This window comes from Peromyscus californicus, unplaced genomic scaffold, assembly GCF_007827085.1.
Source record: "Peromyscus californicus insignis strain IS unplaced genomic scaffold, ASM782708v3 Scaffold_10__1_contigs__length_136768540, whole genome shotgun sequence".
NCBI lineage: Eukaryota > Metazoa > Chordata > Mammalia > Rodentia > Cricetidae > Peromyscus > Peromyscus californicus.
This window is the reverse complement of record NW_026294391.1, coordinates 56520680-56538619: the sequence shown is the minus strand read 5'-3', so window position 1 is coordinate 56538619 and position 17940 is coordinate 56520680. Positions and strand designations below refer to the sequence as shown.

The window sequence follows — 17940 nt, the reverse complement described above, 5'->3', positions numbered from 1 at the left end:
TTGGGCAAGGCTTGAAATGGTGTAGATGCCACATTCTCAAATTGAAGGTGGCCCCATGCTGTGTGTTCTTGTCCTGTGACAATATGCCTTCTGGCAAGACATCAGGCTAAGGTGAATGAACTGGAGGTGTGTCATTTGGTACAAAGAGACCACATGAGATGTACTGATAAGAATTTTAGACTAGTTTCCTTCTGGTGCTCTCACCAAAATGGGGTTCTTGATCCTTCCCGGAGCTCATGTGTAGTGGCATCATTCATGAAGAAGCATGTGACATGTAGGAAGAGCTCAAGCTGATTCATGAATGGGGAGGGGAGCACTTTATTTGCAAAGAATAAACCGTTAATTTACACAAACTTACATCCCTGTTTATATACATTATATATAGTTTATATACACAGTATCTCACACAGGATGCTGACCCCCCAAAGCAGCATTGGCCTGCTCCAGGCCATTCTCACAACAAATCCCCTCACCCTCATCTCAGCCGGAAGCGTTTTGAATAAAGAAACCCACCTCAGCCCCTCCTGGAAAGGGACCTGAAATGGATTAAGAAAACAAACCAGGTTCTGTAGTGCACATGGTCTAGGGAGACCCCAGGTAAGGGGGGGGACCTCAGGCAACACTAGGAGGCCTCAAAACTGCCCAGAGGCAGGAGCTGCACAAACCCCTTGGGGGAGTGTGTGTGAGGAGGCGAGTTCTGATGAAGACTGCAGCTGCATTCCCTGCCTGGCCAGGCTCCTGAGGGAGATAAGCACTTCTAGCCTTGAGTCTGTGGGTGTGTGAATGAGGAGGTTCCATGGGACAGGCTGTCTGTCCCTTTCCACTGCTGAGTCTGGAGAGAGGGCCATGCTCACTGTCCTAGGCAGGCCACTTTCTCTGTCTGAGCATCAGATTCACATGAATAACAGGATGGGATGTAGCTTGGGCTGCATTCCCTCTAAGAGCCCTTCTAGGTCAAAATTTCTCCAAATCTGTTTGCATCTACTAGAAGATGCATAGAATGCAAGCACTCACATGAGGATCAAAGTCCTTGCTGACCTCTAGGTCCTTAGCTCTTGCTTCCTAAGTTACAGAGATTTGGCTCTGGATGGACAGAGGGGCAGCTAAGGCAAATGCTACCTCTTCCAGGGAACCAGTAGCCAAACAACATCCAGCAGCTGCATTTTGTGCCAGCTTGGCTTCTGAAGCTCAAGCAGCTGGTAGGGGCTCCTGCCATGCAGTTTTCCTTCAAACCTGCCATCTGCTTACCCAAACATGTCCCATTCTCTATGCTAACCTTGGGGTAACTTCCCATCATAACAATTCCAAACTGTAAATCTATATCCCTATGCTATCAGTAAATGCTTCACCACCTTGCCAATGACCACAGCACAACAGGCCTCCCCACTTTACTATTTCCTTCCCCCAGCCCTCTTCCTCTTGGGCTCCTTGTGAGGGTTTAGAACGAATAAAAGGTAGTGAGTGAGAAGCCGAATTCTCCTATGATCTCCATGCACAGTGCGATGGGGTTGGCATGTCCTGCAGGGTCACACTTAGGAAACTCATTTCCTCACAGCCATCTGGCTTTAGAATGCTCCTCTCGGCTTTCCCCCCATTCTTGAGAGACTCCGGCAACATCAAGGTCTTTGTAATACGGCAGAAGTAGAAACGGGGTCACACTTAACTACAGGAAGCAGACTGGCTCCCAGAATTTGTGTCTAGGGTTAGGAATGGAAGTCCTTGCCTCACATGGCAGCTCCTCATGTGATGGCTGCTGCTTTTATCAGATGGATGAAAGATCCTGAAGGCTACCTGTGCTGTGGGACGCAGAGCTCGAATGGAAGATTCTTCTCAAGTCAAGAACTCTTAGGGTTGATCACTGGGGCTGTTTCCCAGGAAAATGCCCAAGTCTTCTTCCACAGAGCCCCTGGCAGCCAAGGGAATAGGCAGCACTATTCAGTAATGAACACTGGGCATTGCTAGGTTTCTTCCTAGGACCCCCCCAATGATGTCAGTTCCATAGGACCACCTTTCTTTGTTCCTCCTGGACCCCATACTTTCCACAGTGCTGTGGTAAGGGACTAGCTTCGGAGTCAGACCTCACTAAAGGCTCAGGTCTGTGATTTAGGCTGGATGAGATCTTAGTCAGAACACGTCACTCTCCCAGCCTTACCTATGCAATGTAACTGTGATATTCTCTACCCTGCCTTCATAAAAGAGGAAGTAAGCTTCCAATACTAAGGAGAGGGGCTGTTGGTTCCTGCTACTACTGCTGCTTGATTGTTCAAGGCCTTCAGGATCAGATGCATGTCTAAAGTTTACTTCAGTTCTGGTCATAAGGCTGCCATTAGCATTAGACAAAGGAGGCTTGGCCTATTACCTCTTGACCTGACCCTTGAAGGACCCAGCAATATGGCTACTTGGAAATGGAGGTGTAGCTGAGAAACCTGTTGCTCTTGATGAATTTCAGGGATGTATTCTCCTTCTCTTCAAAGAGAAATACATTTCAGGAGCAAGAGGAGCAGGCTGCTGAAGGTTGAGCCTCCCTGCTTTGGGCTGCACCTGGCACCCTGAAGCCAGGCAATTGGAAAGAAAGTTGGTGAATAATCCTAGCAGATGTCCATGCAGGAAAATTGGTGGAGGTGCCTTTGGATCTGAACTAGGGGTTAGAGCCCTGCCCAATAGCCAGACAGTTGGTTTGCCCTGAGTCTGGCTCTAGGAGAGAAGTTCAGACCTCTACGGTGACAGTAATCTGTTTCTAAAGAAAGACTGTGTTAGTGGGCATCAGCTGCTGTTCTTTCAGATAAGACCTGACCTAATGATCACTTGAGTTGACTTAATGATCATGTGGGTTGACCTAATGATCACTTGGGTTGCAGCAAACACGGACAAAACTCCCTGTTTTCAATTCCTACTTCTCTCCCTTTCTGGGTAAGGCAGAAAAGCCCTGCTTTGCTAATGTTTAAGAGAGTCCAGGGTTTGGGAACTCTGAAGTCTACTGTGGCAGGTAACTGTTGAGAGCCACTGATATCCAAACTCCAAGGGGCTTTTGGAAGTTATCCAGTTTAACCATCTGTTCCCAGACACAATTTTCTTAGAATTAGATGGATAATAAGTGTATTTCTGAATCAATGGAAAATTCTTTGTGCCCAGGTAATTTAAAGAATACAGCAGACTCATGTGAGCATGAGTCCCACATGAGGCACCTGTCTCAGACAGAGGTAGGCACTGTGGAGGAAGAAGACAGAAAGCTTTCTAGTCAGTCTGGGGAGGGTGACAGGTGGGAAGACTCCAGGTAGTTTTTGGAGAGTGGAGCATGGCTGTAAACAAGGTGAGACATGCATGGCCCAAGTATAGATTCGGGTTCTTACGTAGGCAGGGTTGTGGCCATGCCCGCAATGATTCCAAGGCAGAGCAAAGTTCCCAGCTCTGGAGTCCAGCAGGCTGCCACAGTGTACCTCTTAGCCTGAGTGGGAGGAGTTTTTTGAGCCTCTTGTAGGTCATAGTGCAATACAGCAAGAATGCCTCCTCTGCCGAGGATGCTTGCTTGGCAGGTTATTGCCTGGGTCTCTGCCACAAGCACTTGCCTTCTTCTGACCTGACCCTCTCCTTAAGTTGTAACCTAGTGCCACCCCCAGCTGAGAGAGGAGCAGAGCCCCCTTGGAGTCAGATGATCACACCTAGAATCCGGAGTGCACCTTTGCTTTTTGTGGCCTACGGTCTTGGATCCTCGGTTTAGTGCAACACATGGTAAATCTGATGGGGGGACCTAGGGGTTGAGGAGTCACCATAAGCCAGTCAGCAGGTCGCCTAAGAGGGTTCTGTTTCTTGAAAACCCTGGAGCTTCATCCAACCGTGCTGGCAACTCAAGGTCATTCGGGGAAGTCACGTAGGCCTTGTCATCCTGGAGTCACTGGGGAATAAATAGTACTGGGGCATTTCTCTCTGTGGCTGCAACGCCAATATACCTCACTCCACAGCAGCACTTAGAGGTCTGGGAGTCCTGGCTCCCAAACCTGGGGCCAGGGCATGGGCCAGGACGGAATGGGAGAATCTAGGATGCAGGGGCTTCGCCCAGCCTGATGGCCCCGAAGAAGGTGGTGTGCTTGCTCATATTGATGGAGATGTCGGCGTGCACCATCTTCACGGCGATTTTCTGCCTGGCCTTGAGGAGGCACACGCCTGCAGTGTAGCAAGTGTTGTAGTTGGTCTTCCCTGTCTCGATGCTGCGGGTGCACTGCAGGAAGGGCCTCTCGTCCACCACCACCTCGTAGCTGGCAAAGTCAGTGAAGTTGATGTAGTACACCTGGGTGAGAGGCAACGAGAAGGGATTGGGGGAGAGAGGAAAAAGAGGGTGGGGCCCTCCCCTGGTGAGCAGCTAAAACCTCCTCAGATGAGCTGCCAGTATACCCTGTACAGGGGGCAGTGCTACCCCAAAGTGTGCCTGTTGGTCAACAGGAGCAGCAGGGTGACAGATCCCTGTCCTTTCCCTTCTCCATGGGTTCAGGGGGCTGAGCAAACCTTCCTTACAGACTGCTTGAGTCCAAGAACTGTGCCTTGTTTTCCATTTCACTGGCCCCACTCCCTAGCCCTGGCATGAAGCAGTGCTTTGCACACTTTAGGAGATTTAGGTAGTGTGCTCCAGATACACTACCCTCCAGTTCCCATACTAAAGACTATGTAGGAACACACTTAGGAATCTCTGATGTCTGCGGGAGGTCACAATGATGACTTCCCATTTCTCTAGCTTGTGAACAGAAACTTCCCAAGCTTGCAACCTACTCTCCTCGCTTCACTCAGCACACCTTGGCCCTCTCCCTTGCTGACTGAGGAAGCAGGTCCTGAGATGGAGAGCTAGCCCATACAAATGAGATAGTGGATGCAAATCCTAGTCTCCTAACTCCATTCTCAGGCCAAGGAGGAAGTATGACCCTCTGACCTGGTCTTATGGAGACTTTCTTAGCTCACATGGGCCACTCCTAATCCTGTGCTGGGTCCAGAAATTTAAGTTTCATCCTTCATTACCTTTTGTCGGCACATCCCACCCTGAACTTTGATTTTGCACCACTACTAAATGGAATTTAGTTCACAGGATATTGGGGTTATGCCCACATGCCTCATAGGAGTGGGGACCTTCCTTCATCTGACACCTTAAATCACTTCATCAGAATGACTCCATAGGCTCTTTGATTGGAAACATCATGTTTAAGTGCCGCATAATCTCTTGGGTCAGGACCAAGCTATGCCAAGACACGGTGTGTGCCAGGCAGGTGTTTGTTAACCCAACTTCTCTGGTCATTTCCTCTTGAGAGCCATTTGTTGGCTCCTCAGTCCTTCTGTTCATCTGCCTGTTTGCTGCCTGCCTCCCAGAAACCTTGACCTCAAGGCTTATCTACTTCTAGCTCTGCGGAGAGCCCTGACGGAGGAGGCACACAATGAGGGAGGAGATGGATGGCCAACTGGCAGACCTGTGGGGAGTGGGCCCAGGGCAGGAAAAGGACAAAAGTGGAGGGGAGAAAGGTCTGGGAGAATGACATCAGAAGGAGGCGAGAGCAACAGAAACAGACAGAAACAAATGGGAGAAAGAGGAAGGAAAGACAGTCAGAAATCTTTTCAAGGTAGAGAGAAGGTCCGCAGGAGCACCGTTCATGATCATGCCCAAGCTAGCGGGGTTGTGGGGAGGGCTCTCAGCAGCTCTGGGACATAGTCTCAGAAACTTAGAGCAAGGTCGGTCCCTCTGTGGAACCAGAAGTCCCACAGAGGGGAAACAAGGGCCTGGGGCCCTGCAAGAGGGAATCAGACAGCAGGATGCGGGAGGGAGTCTCTTTACAGTTTTTCAGTGATATTTTGCTGGGGAAAAAAAATGAAACAGATTCCCTTGGTCTTTCTTTCCTCCCTTGAACTCCCTCCCAGTGTGGACTCCACCACCCCTTTCCCCAGCAAAGCAGGAAGTTAGCCATTGGATGGTCTTGGCTTGCTCCACAGTGCCCCTAGGTGGCCTGCACCAGATCTGCACCCTGGATATAAGAAGAGTTAGGCCTAAGACCGTACTCACTTCTACCTGACTATAGATGAAGTAGGTGCCGTCCACCAGTACCTCCAGCTCCCCGCTGCGGGGATGTAGCTTAAACACCTTGGGGTTCATGGTGATGCGAGACCAGTCATTGAGTACTCCACCTGAAAGATCTCAGTATGAGAGAAGGGCAGTCACTCAGTACATGTCAGAATAAGCGGGGCAACAGAAAGAAATACCAAGCAGTACCACTCCCCCATCCCCTGCCAACCCTGTCTATCCCTGGTGACCACAATTTTCAAGGGCCAAGCTTTCAGAAGAACATTTGGAATCAGGAAAGCTGTACTGTTTGTAAAGTGGCTTCTAGGCCCGCCTCAGGACTTATGGATCTGTGTGCATCAGTTTTTATCCTGTATTCTTGACCTCTTCATCAGCAAGGCGCTTTACCTTCTAGCTGGAATCGGAGCTGGTGATGGTGGAAGAGGAGAGTAGGCACATAACCATATTTTCTTTGTTGTTATGGTGACTGCACAGGCAAAATCCAGACACTGAGTGGCAGGCTAGGTCTTAGTATTCAATTTCATTTTGCTAGCGATATCACCTGAATTCCTCTCTTGTCTCAGAGGTTCCTGTGTTTTTTACCTTCTTAATAGATTCTTTTCTGTGGCTCCTCCACACCCACGCCTTTCTGGGAAGCCTCCCAAGGGCCCCAGGAAACCACTTAATCACACGATCCATCTGTCTGGAGAACTAGAAAGTTGTTGTTCGGTGTCGGGATGATCACTCACGTTCCAAGGCAGCTGGGGATAGTGACCACCAGTAACCAGGCCCCATAGGTGAGGGAGAGCTTCACAATACTTGGGGATAACCTGCCAGGTTACAGCAGACCAGCTAGGAGGATATGGGAATGTGCCTAGGAGTTGAGGCACCCTTGGCAAAGCATCTGTTTCATATCCCTAATTCAGCTACGAACACAAGCATGGGAGGATAGAGGAATATTTCTCTTTCCATCTTGCAGATAGAAAGATGTTCCTTCCTACCATGAGAAGAGGGAACCTATGCTCACAGGGGCTTTCTCTCTCAGCCAATTGTTCTTCACACAAAAAGATGATGTTTTACACATCCATCCTTGGCCAGTCTCAGTCCTTTCTGAAGGATGAGGAGAAAGGAGGCCGTCTGAGTTAGCGGTAGATTGCGGTTCCAGTACTTCAGTGGACTTCTCTGTCTAGTGTCCTCTCACTGTGACCTCCCTCACTTCTGGTGGTCAAGCGTAACCTACCACTGGGAATTAGCCTGGAGGGACTGGAAATGGTCCTGCTCTGTTATGGTAGTGGGAGCAAAAAGAGGGGCTTCTGCCATAGAATGAACATTAAAGGCCACCATTTAGATACCCAAACAAATCTGGTTCCTGTCTGACCATGTTCTTCCACATGGATGGTGATTATGGCCCACCCAGGACCCTGGGTCCCACAGTGCTTGCTCCTCTGCAGGGCTCCTAGGGTTTTTTCTCTTACCCCGCTCCTATTTGAACTTGCGAGGCTATTAGGCTGGGGTGGTTTGAATAGCAATGTCCCCCACAGACTTGTGTTTGAATGCTTGGCCCATAGAGAGTGGCACTATACTCCCATAGGAGGTGTGGCCTTGTTGGAGTGGCTGTGCCTTGTTGGGGAAAGTGTGTCACTGGTGGGGGCGGGCAAGCTTTGAGGTCTCATATGCTCAAGCTATGCTCAGTGTTGCTCAAAGCCCCCTCTGCTGCCTGTGGATGAAGATGTAGAACTCTCAGCTCCTTCTCCAGCACCAGGTCTGCCTGCACACGGCCCTGCTTTCCACCATGATGATAGTGGACTAAATCTCTGAAAGTGTAAGGCAGCCCCAACGAAATGCTTTCCTTTCTAAGAGTTGCCGTGGTCATGGTGTCTCTTCACAGCAATAGAAACCCTGACTGAGACAGCTGGGTATCAAGTGACAGTCAAGGGAGTAGCTAAGGCTGATTAGAGGAACTCAGCACAGACAGTTCAGGACTGACTGCACTCTTAGGAGTTGTCCCCATGTAGCAGGTCTGGTAACCTTTATTTACTGTTTCTGCTCACAGCCCCTCCCTTCCACTCCAAGCTCTGTAAGCATCTGGCATCTTGGCTGGCTTGTTGTTTCCCAAGACTCCTGGGGGTTCATACATTTTAGGCTTTGGGCACCCTGGAGACTGGACATTATTTCAAAGCTCTGTTCTTTAATGAATGCTCATGTCTCTTTGGGGGAAGAAAATGAACCTAATCATTCAGTGGAGTGTACACACACATCACCGAAGTGGCATAGCACAGTGCCAAGAGTCGGAAAGATGTGGTTCTGAATCTCAGCTCCTAACTTAACTGCAAAATAGTGGGCCAGTTAATTAAGTTCTCCGAGCTTTAGTTTCTGTGTCTGTACAAAAGGAGCCTTGAAATACCTACCTCATAGGGTTGTTGCGAAGGTTAAATGAAACAAAGACAGAACACTGGGGGATTCTAAAGTGCCGTGCAAACATAAGGCAGCATGGTTCATTTGGGTAGGTCTAGTCTCTCTGCAACTCTGTTTCCCCATTCCCTAAATGGAGGTATGGCATGAAATATGCTTTTCTCAGCCCCACTGACAAGTTTTTGATAGACACTAGTACTCACATCTTCTGGAGCCTAACATATCCCCTTCTATGAGAGAAACACCCTTGCCACCCATTTCTGTATAGGACAATCAGACAAAATGACTTCTTTAACATAGTTCTACGTGCCTTAGTTTGCACTGTGAAAATACATATTCCGTGGTGACTCTGACATGACCATCAAGACAACCTAGGTGGATGATGTCCCAAGTCCTATTCAGATCCCACATTAGTGGATTCTAAATGCAATTTAGGGCCTGAGGTGCAGTTTAATGGTGGTGCGCTTGGCAAGCATTCACAAGGCCCTGGGTTTGCCCCCTCACACTGCAAAAACAAAACTAAAGGCGATTTGGGTGTAGCAACTGGTCTTGGTGCAAGCAGTTACTTATGACAGCCAGTAGAGGGCACGGTGGAGTAGGAAATGCCCTTCTGTGCCAAGGATACTCACGGACTTGGGAGGAGCTAGGCTGGCTGATTATTTGGAGGTTGGGAATGAGGGATGGGAGAAACTCCTAGTAGGGAGAGAGACTACTTTGATTCTTACCATTCTTGACTTGAATTGCTGACCCTTGGCCCTGCAGATGCACCACAGCTGGCTGGGAGGATGAGAAGAAGAGAGTCACTGTGACGGCTGCTTGCTATGTCATGCAGTCCCGTGTTTTTACCTCTGGTTTCTAGACTCCTTTGTATCCCAGTTCTGCTCCCTTTCCCCTGTCTTGAGATAGTAGTAGTTCTATTTCTCCTAAAAACATAGTAGGACTCTGTAGCTCAACCACTTCTTCACTGTGTGACCTTCAGCCAAATGTGATGCCTCTGAGCTTTATTTCCCCAGCTGTAAAATGGGAATTATAAGAATCTCTGCCTGGCCACTCTCGCAAGGGCAGCTGCAGATCTAATATGCTGGTGAATATAAAATTGCCCACAAAGCCATCAAGGACTGTGCAACTGTGTAGATTTATCATTGTGGCCAAATAACTATAGTGAGGGTGGTTGCTGGGAGGAGACAAGGCCAGGCTAGACAGTAGAACTTGCCAAGAGAGACAGATTGGGAAGCTCAAAGACTAGGAGGGAACCTATCGGGCCATTAAGGGGGAAACCCAGGCTGGCCTTGGCCTAGAGCTAGTAGGCTGCTTTTCAAGGACACACTCTTAAACTTCTCTATTCCAGAGTCCAGGCAGTCTGAGTGCCCATCGGGCATCTGGGCTGGCTTGAAAGTCAGAGGCTTAGGTGTACAGGCATGACAGGCAGGTTATTTCCATGGACTACTGAATCTGGTTGTAGTGACCCTCTGTCACTCATGGAATGAGTAAAATGGTCCAGGTAAGACTGTGTTCCCTTAGCTAAAGGCACATCCTTGGGACAAAGCTTTTCAAATCAGACCTTGGCAGTGGATGCCAGTGAAAACCTCGAAACCTCCAGGGCAACAAGAAATAAAGCCTCAGGGGGTTTCATAGGGAGCAGACTCTAAGGTGACCCCAAGCCTGAGGCCATCCCACCTCCCCAGGAAGACAGTAAGCCCCAGCCAACCTGGTTTTCTCGAGTTCCAGTTTTATCAGCAGCACCTGCAAAACAGGACAGGGCAGTCAGGGTGCTGTGCTCTCTTCTACTCCCCTTTCTCATTTCAGCAGCCAGGGGTTCAGAGCCTGCATCCCCACAGTCAGCCCTGTGGAATTGTCTTCTCCAGGGCTTACAGTGGACTCACACGCTAACATGGGGCCTGTCAATGGCAGAGCCGAGCCCCTCCTTCCCATTCCTGTTCCTGACCTTCATCTTCAGAGGGTCTACATCCTCTGCAGGGAAGTTGGCCTCTAGCCAGTACTGGCCCAAGGCAAGCCCCACTGTGCACCCAGGGAGAGCAACAAGAGGCTATGCTATGCCTGTCATTGTGTGTCCCCGAGACAATGGCACTCGCTTTTTCAGCCCTTCGTTCTTTTCTTACTGACTTTACAAGGACCACTGTCATTTATAAAGATCTTGTTTCTTTACGTGTGTCTCTTTGACTTTAGGACATAAACTCTATGAGAATAGGGAGCACTTAGCAATATATCTCTTTGTACACAGAAATTAATTATTTGTGGAATGATTGGATTAAAAAACAACTTTATCTCTTGTGGCCATGGTAACACTGCTGAGCCCTATTTGAATTGTAAGTGGAAGAATCTGAGTCTTGCTGCTGAATTTTGAGACCTAGAGAATTCAGCTGCAAGAGTCCATTTCTTAAAAAACCCGAGATACAGGAGGGGAGCAGGAGAAGGAAATAACAACCGGCAGAAGTTCAGGCAGTCTGCCTCCTGTCAACTCTAATTAGGCAGGTTTGGATCTGCAGCTGTACCTGTTGCATGCCCTGCTGGGCTCCAGGAGAAAGATGCAGAGGGATGGAATGGCATTTGAACAAGCAGCATGGGATTTAAGGATGTAGTGTGAAAAGTACTTGGCTCAGGGACACAGTGGTCTTGGTGTCTGGGTTTGCTACAGACACAGCCTGAGTGATTCATAAATTTCTAACCACTTGACTAGAAGTGGCTACTTGTCCACATCAATGGGAAAGGAGTCTCAGAGTACATGGGAAGAAACTATAATAGGGTTGCCATTTTGTCTGGTCCCCAACATTCCTCCTTACACACTATTTCCATGCAAACATCATGTGGCACTCCACGCTGGAAATCAGAATAAGCCCAATCTATAACTACAGGAACTCCAGTGAATGGCTGGGACCTCTTTCTCATACCTCTGCTTTTGGCTCATATGAGTTTATTGGCTCACTATATGGAGGCCTACAGCCAAAGATGGAGTGTGATGGAAGGGTTGGCATGGGGCAGGAACAGATGGCCTGTCTGGCCCAGCTTGATCTCAACAAGAGTTAGAGCAGGCCAGGCCCTATCAGAGCTTGTTCAGTTCCTAGCTTTACACTGAACTAGGGATTTCTTACTGTACATCACCACTGTTTGAAACTTCCCTAAAGATTACCTACTCCTATGCTACAAAAGTACTGACAAGGTTTCTAAGGGGTGGGAGACAGGAGAACTCACCAGAAGGTCCTTGGAGGCCAGGGGGTCCTTGAGGACCAGGAGGGCCAGGAGGGCCAGGTGGTCCCATAACAGTTGTTCCTGGAATCCCAGGAATTCCTGGAATCCCTGGGGGTCCCTGGGGTCCTGGAGGTCCTGGAGGTCCTGGGGGGCCATTGGGCCCAGGGGGCCCTGCTTTCTTTCCTATAATTACAGGATTCAGTGTTATATTTGGCGTTAGTTACTGTTAACAATGTGCTGTTAGGAGTTCTAGAGACTCCCAATGATACAAGTTCAGCCATCTAGGAGTTTTTGCTCAAGAGCTGGACATGTTTATACTCCCTTGTCTGACCCACATTTCAAGGAAGATTTGAGGACATAGAAATAAACAGCCCTTAAGGAGCCCAGTGCAGCAGGGAAAAGGTTATAAGATATTAGAAGTGCCACATTAATGAGAGGGACCAAATGCTAAAACAGGTCAGGCAAACTTCAAAAAGGAGGCTTTGATCTGAGTCCAAAGGAGGAGAACTATTAGGAAAGCAGATGTAGGGGCCTTTAATGGTTCTTTTTAGAGTTTGACTATCGCTGATAAGTGTGGGACTTCATCTCATGTCCAGTGGGTGGACTCGATGTGATTAACCAAAGGATAATGGAAGTCTGACCCCAGGAACAGTCAACTCCAGGAAGATTGGTCAGATGTGCAGGGGATGGGGGTGGACAGGGGCTGCACTGGCTGTCAAACAGGAGTGACAAGGAGGTTTGGAGATGAAGGTGGAGAGGATGAGAGACCGAAGATATGAAGAAACAACAGAAAAGAAGGGATAGCAGGCAGAGAGAGACCTGATGAGGAGGCGGCAGGCTCTGCTTCTCAGCCGACCTCTCTAAACTCTATTTTTAAAGATCCCTGGGAAAGGAAATTCTGCAAACTCTCTTGGTTACATGTTCCAGTGTTTATCACCCCTCACTGCTCACTGTTAGGAAAGTCTTTGGTATATTTAACTGAAATCCCTCCTGTGGCCATTTGAACTTTTATTCTATTCTTTGTGTAGCTAGAGAAGAGTGGTTATCACCATATACATAACACCCCATATACTCAAAGACATTAGGTTACCTATCAACTTCCACCTCTGTAGGCGAACTAATCCACCAGCCCAGAGATTTTTTTAGAGGCTATATTCTCAAATGCATTGCTTATCTGGTCTACCAACTTATCCTCCTTTCCTTCTCACTGTTTTTCCAGAACAGCCTCAGCCCTCCCATTTCATATTCCAGTCCTTCTGTCTTCTAGGGTGTAGTCATGGTAAGTGTATCATAACTGTTCCTCCTATAGACGTTTTTTTGAGCAGACCCACCAAAAGATTATAGGTGGTCATGGGTAAGCATCTTTCTACCCTCTTAGAATTTCAATGGAAGTCCTAGGATTGGAAATCTTTTACAGTGCTCTTCCCCGAGACAGTGGCTTAGTTTCAAATATAAAGTCAGTGTTTCTACTGTTATGCTAAAACACCATAACCGAAAGCAACTTGGGAAGGGAAGGAAAGGTATTTTAAGTCCTCTGAGGGAAGCCAAAGTAGCAACTCAAGGCAGGAACCTGGAGGCAGGAACTGCAGCAGGGACCACAGAGGAACACTGCTCACTGGCTTGCTCCCTATGACTTGTTCAGCCTGCTTTCTTATACAGCCCAGGACCACCAACCCATGGATGGCACCACCCACCATGGGATGGGCCTACCCACACCAATCATTAATCAAGAAAATGCCTCACAGAGTTTCCTATAGGCAATCTGATGGAGGCATTTTTCTCAATTGAGCTTCTCAAATAACTCTAGCTTGTGTCAAGTTGGCAAACAAACTAACAAAATCCCCAAAACAACAAACAACAACAACAACAACAACAACAACAACAACAACAAAATAACAACCGAACACCTTTACTTTAAACCTTTCTTACTGGTTCCAACTCCTCATTTCTAAGATATTTTAGTCTGGAAAATTCTGTCCTGATTTGTTAGGTCCTCTTTTAAGACTAATGCTTCATGTCTAAAAAACCCCAAGTATCAAGGAAAGGCCAATAAAGAGGCCAAGCATCCAGGTCTAACCACATGCTCATTTGGAATGGAATAGTGTGTCATTGTGGGATCTCTTCTTCAGAGAAGAAAAGAGTAGTCCTGAGAATATTCCTTCAAGAGGGCCTATAGGGCCTTAAAGACTTAGAGGCCCAAAGTGTGGCATTTGCCCTGAGCTTAGCAGTTGAGATGGGATCTGCCCAGTTTCTAGACCTAGCCAATTTGAAGATGCTGAGGAGGAAAACCATTTCCCTTTGGATTTGTGTAGCTTCCAAATCAGGCTTGTTTGGCACCCAACTTGCAATTCTAGTTAGTGGAGTGGAAAGAACCCGGATCTGGACTCTGGAGATAAGAATGTAAGCCCTAGCCCTGCCACACACTCACTTCGGACCTTAGTTTCTCCATCTGGGAAACAAGGAGCGTGGCCTCCGTGCTGCCCCTTTTTGAGACTGAGGTTCTGCAAGGAAGACTGCACTATTGCCAGTTGGGAAACTTCCCCAGCCTGGAAGGGAGGTGTGCTTCTCCCTCTTTCTTTTCTACTTGGAGTAGACACTGAAATTGATGCATATCAGGCTGTCCTGGGTTCCAGCGTTTCCATCTGGAGGGTGTTCTGTGGGTAGCACAAGCTTCAGCTCCAAGAACGTGAGTCCCTTGTAATTGCTTAATGTAATTTTAGAAGAATTAGATCCAGAGCCTCCTCCAGTCCAAGAAAATAACTGTTGCAGTGTAAACAGAGAGTGATTACTTATGAAAATGTTAGAAGGCATCTGAGAAGAAGTCCCTGCTGGAATCTGCTTCTGCAGCTGGCCTTCTGCTTCTCTGCACTTGGACAAGGAAGTTCCTATAGAAAGTTCGGGCCAGAAAAGAGTATGCAGAAAATGACCTCTGGACCAAGAGACTGAATTACTTCTTTAGATTCCCTCGCTTTGACAGAATACTTCGTGATACAAAAGCCTAGAGACGTTTGTACTGAGAAAGTTACCCTGTGTAGTCTTAGATAAAAGAATAATCACATCATTTCAAAGCTAAACTTCATCAAAGAGGCATTTCCCTAACCTTTCAGCTAAGTCCCAAATGTTGAAAAACAATGGAAAGCAAGTGAGTAAAGAGAGGTTGGGGTAGGGGCATGGAAGAAAGGGGTATAATGGGAAGAGAGAGGGAGAGAGCTGTGGGAGTAGGAAAATTCCATTAAAGGGTGAAAATTAAGTGAACAATTCAATTTACTTCTTCAGGTATGTGCCTATTCACTGTGTCCAAGGAAATCCATATTAGATGGCTTCTAAATCACTTTTAAACAAAGTAGATATTTAAGGCTTATGTGCATTTTCTTCCCAATAAAGTTTCATGCAATGCTAAGCAATGATGTGAGTTATAATTTCTTTCTAAAAAAAGATTTATTTCTTTATTATGTACACAGTGCTCTGCCTGCATGTGTCCCTGCAGGCCAGAAGAGGGCACCAGATCTCATTACAGATGGTTGTGAGCCACCATGTGGGTGCTGGGAATTGAACTCAGGACCTTTGGAAGGACAAGCAGTGCTCTTAACCTCTGAGCCATCTCTCCAGCCCAAGTTATAATTTCTACCTTGAAGAGATGTGGTGAGTTAAGAACCAAATACTTGAAACTCAAATTTACTTTCTTAAAACACAGAGCATCCTAGTGGTGCCTACCTGGGAAACAGCAGAAGGGCTCTGCACTCACTCCAGCTCTCTGGTGTTTACTAACTTTGTTCAGTTCAGGTCTTCAGAAGGCTGGGCAAATTTCAGCCTTTTTTTTTTCAATAGGATCACACATTTGACATGTAGCTAAGGGTACCTGAAGTGGTATAGTACTCTAGTGCTCAGAGGACTGGCAGGCTACCCCTGGAGTTAGCCTTTTTAAGCAGTTTGGAATGCTCTAGAAAGCTCCATAAATCTAAACAGACAAAATCACTTGAAGAACTTTTTTACATTTATTTGTTTTATTTTATGTGTCTAAGTGTTTTGATGTATGTATGTATGTATGTATTTAGACTACATGCATGCCTGGTGCCTGAGGAGGCCAGAGGAAAGCATTATAATGATCCCCTGGAACTGGAATCACAGAAAGTTGTGAGCCATCTTGTAGATGCTGGGAACCACACCCAAGTCCTCTATAAAAGCAATGGGTGCTTTTAACAGCTGAGCTGTCTTTGCAGCCCTGGTAAAGAATTTAAAGGTCCATAATCCAAGCTGCTTAGGAGGCCTAGGCAGGCAGATCACTAAGTTTAAAGTCAGCCTGGGCTACAGAGTGAGTTCAAGGCCAGCCTGAATAACTAAGTGAGATCATGTCTCATTCAAAGAAAGTAAAAGAGGGCTAATGATGTAGTCCAATAATAGAGCATCTGACTAGCACAGCTAAAGCCCTGGGTTAAATTTCCAGTATCATATAGACAGAGAAAAAAAAGAAGGATTTTTTTAAAAAGGGAAACTCACAAGTTTTACATTATCCCTGTCTTCCTTTCATGTCAGAACCTAGAAACAAACAGGTACAGAAACTGATTTCACAGTTGGTTCTTTTAGTGCAAATGAGTGGGTTTTATTTGTCTAGTCCTTACAACCTGCTTTCTCTTTGGATTCTCTTTTTTTAAGCAAGCAAGCAAGCAAGCAAGCACTCTACGTGCTCCTGGCTAGTCCCATGTTAGGTGCAATGTGGACTTAAGAAACCAAGGACAACACAGTGAATCGCTCCAACTAGCACCTACTTTAGAAACACAAAAGGAACAGAGTAACACAGGAGCATAGCTTTTTCTTTCTCTTTCTTCATCACAGAGAAAATGATATTGAATTCTCAAAGCAAGAGGTATCATCTTTGATCATCTGGAAAATTGAATAAAGACAGCTTTTAGGCTAAGAACCAAAGTATTGATACTTTTCCATAGGTAGTGTTTCTTTTCTCTAAAAGTGGTCTTAGGCCTTCATTCATGTCTGATAACTGATCTGATAAAAGAGGGGAAGGAGAAAAAAGAAGGCAGTGGACAGAGCAAGAATGGAAATAAATATGAACTGGAAACAGAGATGTAAAAAGGAACAAGAAGTAAGAACCAAAAAAAATGAGGGCTTGGAGTAGAGTGTAGTGGTAGAGCTTTTGCCTAACACTCTTAAGGCAAAGGCCCTAGGTTTGATCCCCATTGAAAGGGAAAGGGGAGGACACAAGGGACAAATCATTGTCATCATCATCATTACCCAACAGAGGTAACTTGCATGTGCTGCTAGAGTCAATTCTATCTTCCATGGCTTGTTACTGAAGAACTAATTCTTGCTCTTTATAAAGTGTAACACTCAAGTAAATGATTGTATAGAGCAATGGCTAACTAATGTTGAAAGAAATTAGTGCAAAATCCTATCTCATTCATTTTTTTCTAATTAAAAAAAGACATGACAATGTAATAAAGTCAGAAACTCAACTTACCCTTTTTCTTGTTTTTAACAGGACCTATTAGAAATAGAAGATGGAAGATTAAATTAGTAGAAAATTTAAAAATGGTTATTCTCTAGAAAGTCATTAAGAGTGACCCTCAAAGCACTGAAAATTTAAGGGACCCTCATAGCCATGGGCCAGGTTTTAGACACGGTATCTATTGCCCAACTATCAAGCTTCTCCCATCTGTTTGCTGGCTGTTGAAACCACAAAAAACACATGGAGGATTCCTCCCTTAAGAAAAAACAAATCTTCCCACTTTAGTTAGGAGTGAGAGAAAGAGTATTCCTCTGTAGAGATGAAAGCCCAGAAACGCACAACTCAATAACCTCAGGACAGCATTCCATTAATTCTGCGAGTCCTGAGGATGCAGAGTCATGTATTCAGGTGAAGCTGGGACATGAACTTTCAGATGGGGATACTGTTAGTGTTTTTTTTTTTTTTTTTTTCTCGAGACAGGGTTTCTCAGTGTAGTTTTGGTGCCTGTTCTGGATCTCGCTCTGTAGACCAGGATGGTCTCAAATTCACAGAGATCCGCCTGCCTCTACGTCCCGAGTGCTGGGGTTAAAGGCATGCACAACCACCGGCACAAGGTTATTCATTAAGCAGCGCTGTTTACCGTGTAAGAAAAGCCACAAGGCACAACAAATCCACTATAAGAGACCATGCAGTGCACGGATTACATAGGATGTAAGGCCCCAGGATGACCAAGCCTCCTTCCTGCTACTGGATAGTGCATGTGCAGCCATGTAGCAACAGATACTAGAAGGGAAAAAGTGTTCTTACAGAAGGAGCAGAACGGCAGTAG

At 46.6% G+C, this 17940-nt stretch overlaps 1 protein-coding gene across 1 annotated transcript in view; it reads right to left on the bottom strand.

Annotated features, from left to right (window-relative positions):
* Positions 1–294: 294 nt before the first annotated feature.
* The window catches only part of Eda (ectodysplasin A), a 397393-nt gene continuing 379747 nt past the window's right edge, over positions 295–17940 (bottom strand). Inside the window, 6 exon segments of the mRNA XM_052733417.1 lie at positions 295–4285; positions 6035–6156; positions 9169–9220; positions 10152–10186; positions 11654–11833; positions 17124–17147. Of these exon segments, the coding sequence (XP_052589377.1) occupies positions 4034–4285; positions 6035–6156; positions 9169–9220; positions 10152–10186; positions 11654–11833; positions 17124–17147 (665 nt within the window). The 3' untranslated portion in view covers positions 295–4033.